The sequence below is a fragment of the Austrofundulus limnaeus genome, unplaced genomic scaffold (assembly GCF_001266775.1).
Source record: "Austrofundulus limnaeus strain Quisiro unplaced genomic scaffold, Austrofundulus_limnaeus-1.0 Scaffold383, whole genome shotgun sequence".
Classification (NCBI taxonomy): domain Eukaryota; kingdom Metazoa; phylum Chordata; class Actinopteri; order Cyprinodontiformes; family Rivulidae; genus Austrofundulus; species Austrofundulus limnaeus.
In genome coordinates this window covers 385,303-390,143 of record NW_013952785.1, presented here as the reverse complement: position 1 = coordinate 390,143, position 4,841 = coordinate 385,303, and the positions used below count along the sequence as shown (strand labels likewise).

Here is a 4,841-nt window from a genome sequence, read left to right as displayed (position 1 = left end):
AATAATAATAATCGCACACAAGGACCATATTTTAGGGACTTAGTGTAGCAGATGGGTTATTTTTATTTTGTGAGACCTACAGTTTTTATATTGCAGTCTTGTATTTTTTTTGTTTTATTAGCTTGTACAAATCTAACTGTATTTACACGGATCCCCAGTTCCTCACATTAAACTAATTGTTATAAGCAGCACGCCAGTAATTAGACGCAGCCCCTGACTGTTTACCTTCAGGAACCACGGCTCTCATCCGCAGGTAGCTGGTCGTCAGCCGGATGATTGAGGCTTTGTCCAGCTGCGAGGTGATGGCGGACGGAAGCGGTAAAAGCTTGGCCAGTTCATAAAATTCACTGTTCTCCTTTTCCCGACGAGTCCGGGCCGCGTTTTTACACTTCTCCTTCATGTCGAGGCGTCCACCCGGTCCGTCAGAGGTTCATGAAGCCGCACGAGCCGTCTCCACCTGCCCCACCCCCGGCCTAAAACCCACAGCTGCCGGAGCGCGTGCACCTGACCATGGTGACGAAAAATAAAATAAAATAATAGTAATAAAAAAGCTTAATAATAAAAATAAAAAAGAGTAGGTAATTCCTGGATTACAGAGGTGTTTTCACAGGGTTTGGGGGCTACGGACGGCTCAGGGATCCATCACGTCGGTTGTGTAGTCTCTGGGATCAGAAAGCTTTTGGGGAAAAAATATAAATAAATAAAATGAAACACATATTATATTATCTGCATGGACTGTCAGAATAAAAGTGTCGATAAACTGAACACAGGCCCACAAACACTTGTTTGAACATGTAATTAAAACAAAAAAAATTGTGTTGTCTTACCTGAACATAAACAGAGCTCAGAGGTTGTTTTTATTTTTTATTTTTTTTTACGCGAATGCCGACTGGTCTCATCCGGGTCCACACACCATGTCCAGAAGCTCCAGCATTTCTCTCATCCTGTCATTTTCTGAACAGCTCATCGCAGGCTTCAACCTCCGCAGAAGCTAAACCCCGCCCACAGAAAAAACCCTGCTGTGATTGGATGAGGGCTCAGGCTCTGTGGTGTCTATTGGCTGTTCTGCAGACAATGTGTCGGTGGCTGGACGGAGATCGGAGGAGGAAAGTTTCACTTATCAAAACGATAAAGTAGTTCGTTTTTTTGTATGTGTGGAATACATTGAGCTCCCTTTAAAATAATTATTAATTTTGTTTATTTATTTATTATCGAAATAGTAAAAAAAAATGACACACTTAATAACTGGTTAAACCTTTTCTTTTATTTATTATATTGTATTGGACTATAAAACATTTTTCTTTTTGCCTTTTTTAATCTAAATAAATAAATTTGTGTGCTCTCTGTGTCAGTTAAAGTTTATCCTTTTTACCCCAACACACACATCCCCCCCACTAATTAATATAACTTTAAGTCTAACTAAGCAGCTTTACCTTTATTTTCTAAACAAACATGTAAACCTCATAAAAAGCCTAATAATGTTCAGCTGCAAAAATCAAACTAATTTCTGAACATCTCTCAGGACCTGTGAAGATGTTGCAGGGGTCAATTCCTCCTTATATTGTGTGTGTGTTAGAATTAAATTGTTTCCAGTCCAGGATCAGAGGCAAAATTCGTTTTTCAAGGCCTACAAGCCCCCCTCCCAATTTTTTGTTTTATGATGTAACCATTTTTTTTTACTCAAAAACATGTTTTATGTGTTCATTCTTTAGGCAAATATCCACAACTTCTATAATAACTAATTTTGAACAAAACACAATAAAAATATTTCAGCTCGAGAACATCCAAGACTTTATTGAAGTTTACTTATCAGCCTGACGATCATTTATAAATATTCTACAAAAACAAACAAAAACAAACAAACAAACAAACAAACAAACAAACAAACAAACAAACAAACAAAAAACACAAATGCTTGTGTTTTGCTTTAAAGCGCTTAATTTTGTAAAAGTGGTTGACATAAGGGCTTAAATACCACAGTATATTAGTTAGCACATAGAAAATGACAGACTTTAAGTTGAATTGTGTAATATTTGATCCACTGATGATGATGATGATGATGATGATGATGATGATGATGATTGTATGTTGACAATTATCACTTTTGTTTTTTTCACAGTGTTCAGCTTGACTGAGGCAAGACATTGTCTAAAACAAGTTAAATGATAAAATGTTATCGTAAAATATGATTCTGCATCAGCAATCATTAATATCTCATCTAAATTCTACCGATGGATTTTCATGTGGACCATCGAGATATTTTAGAAGGACTGATGGTTGAAGCCACAAAAAGATCAGTGTTCCCTGCTGACTCAAGTGCAGTGTGTTATTTAGTCCTGCCCTTCAATGTAACATGTTCTTGAATAAAATAAATAAATAAATGAAATAAATAAATAAATAAATAAATAAATAAATAAATAAATAAATAAATAAATGCAAGTTTCTTTTTCAGATGTTGGTTTTTGCCAAATCACACTGTTCCTTCCTTATTGCTCAATATCCATCCATCCATTATCTATACCCGTTTATTCCTTTTTCTAGGGTCACGGGGGTCACTGTGCGAGAGGCAGGGTACACCCTGGACAGGTCTCAAGTCCTTCACAGATCAATATGCTCAATATGCATTTAAAAATACTTTTAAACAAAGTAGTTTAAAGTAGTTTGGACCTCCTGTACTTCACTCCTTGGTCAAGGTTAGCCATAATATGATTGAAGCTTTAATAAAAGAGAGCCTCCCATTGGATAATTACTGTATGGGTGATCATGTTTCAGCTGGCTCAACCCTGACTGATGCAGTGAGTTACTTCTCATTTGTTAAACAACCATGTGTGGAAAAGATGAAGATGAATCCTGATATGAATGATTAGTGATCACTTAAATGTTTGGTAAAATTATCATGACAACAGTAGAACGGTGTTGGTGAAAATAAAAGCATTTCCACACACACAATGTGGAGAACTCAAGAAATTTGTACTACACAGCTGTGCAGCTAGCCATAAGAAAAAAAAAAACACTTATCAGTGAGGCTAATTGAAAAGATAAAAACTAAAAAAATTGCTAGGGAGCATAAAGATTGGACTCTGGAGCAAGGAAGAAAGTCATGTGGTCCAATTAGTCCAGATTTAGCCTGTTCCAGAGAGATGGGGGCAGCAGGATAATAGGAGAGGCGAGTGAAGTAATGCACCCATCATCCCTCCCATTCATTATCAACTTTTCTTTTCAGGGTCATGGGAGTCACTGGTGCCCAAATCCAGTAGGCGCTGTGCGAGGGGCAGGGTACAACCTGGACAGGTCACGAGTCCATCACAAGGTCATCTCGAGGTGGAATAAACAGTTCTACAAACAAGACAACCATTCACTCTCTCACTCACACCTAGAGACAATTTAGAGTTATCAATTAACCTGACATTCATACTTTTGGTCTGTGGGAGGAGACTGGGGTTCTTGAAGAAAACCCACACATGCATGGAGAGTAAATGCAAACTCTAAAGTTCTCCAGCTGGTATTTAATCTGGCAACCTTCTTGCCTAGTGCCTACTGTACAAGCCTGTGGGGGCAGTGCTTTGATGTGGGGTTGCTGGGTCTATGTTCAGCAATATGTGCCCAAAACTTGAGGTCAGCTGACTACCTGAATATACTGAATGACCAGGTTATTCCATCAATGGATTTCTTCTTCCCTGATAACATGGGAATGTTCCAAGATAACAATGCCAGGATTCATCAGGCTCATATTGTGAAAAGTTGGTTCAGAGAACATGAGATTTTCACACCTGGATAAGCCACAACTTGGCATTTATGTCAACCCAACATTTACCAGAGATTCAGAAATAAATGACCAACCACACACAGCTGAAAACACAAGAAAACGCCAGTTATTTTCTTTTTCCTCAAAAGCATTTACATATTAACAACATATAAACAAACAGCAGATATGAAAGTTTTTTTTACTTACTTTTAAAGAGTACTCCCTACAACATGACCCAATTCATAATCCAGAGTCCAAAGTGCTACACACACGCACCACTACTCTCCCCCCCCCAAGACACTTCCCAGTCAGAAAAATCCATCTACCATCTCCTGAACCACTAAACCACATCAGAAAAGCTTTATTTTTCTTTTCAGGACATTTCCCCATTTTTAGGCAAAAAAACCTGCAAAACTCCCTTAGATAATTTTGGCCCCTCACAACGTGCCATCGTTGCTGAAGTTGGACGCAGTAAGACAGTCATTTTGCATTTTTTAAATGATCCTGAGGGTTATGGAACAAAAAAGTCAAGTGGTAGACCCAAAAAAATTTCACCAGGTCTGAGCCACAGGATCCGATTGGCTGTCCGTCAAGACACGGGACGATCCTCTACCCAAATTAAGGCCATTACTGGTGCTGACTGCAGCCCAATAACCATCAGACGGCATCTGTGAGAGGAGACCTTCAGAAACAAAAAACGTCTTCAAAGGCCACGTCTTCTTCAACGCCACAAAATTGCCCATTTAGACTTTGCAAAGGTGCACCAAACATGGGACATTGAAAGGTGGAAGAAAGTTGTCTTCTCTGATGAGAAAAAATTTAWCCTYGATGGTCCTGATGGCTTCCAACGTTACTGGCATGACAAGGAGATCCTACCTGAGATGTTTTCTACACGGCACAGTGGTGGGGCGCCATCATGATTTGGGGTGTGTTTTCCTTCAATGGAACAATGGAGCTTCAGGTTGTGCAGGGGCGTCAAACAGCAGCTGGCTATGTGGAGATGTTGCAGCGGACATCCCTCATGACTGAGGGCCCTCGTCTGTGTGGTAATGATTGGGTTTTTCAACAGTTCACAATGCCCGCCTGACAAAGGAGT

The 4,841-nt window shown here is 39.3% G+C and overlaps 1 protein-coding gene across 1 annotated transcript in view; it reads right to left on the bottom strand.

Moving 5' to 3' along the window:
- Nucleotides 1-957, bottom strand: part of sim1a (SIM bHLH transcription factor 1a) — a 39,564-nt gene extending 38,607 nt beyond the window's left edge. The window contains exons 1-2 of the mRNA XM_014023634.1: nucleotides 828-957; nucleotides 226-676 (exon numbers count right to left, since the gene is read on the bottom strand). Coding sequence (XP_013879088.1) covers nucleotides 226-400 — 175 coding nt within the window. The 5' untranslated portion in view covers nucleotides 401-676; nucleotides 828-957. The remainder of the gene's footprint in view (nucleotides 1-225; nucleotides 677-827) is intronic.
- Nucleotides 958-4,841: the final 3,884 nt, after the last annotated feature.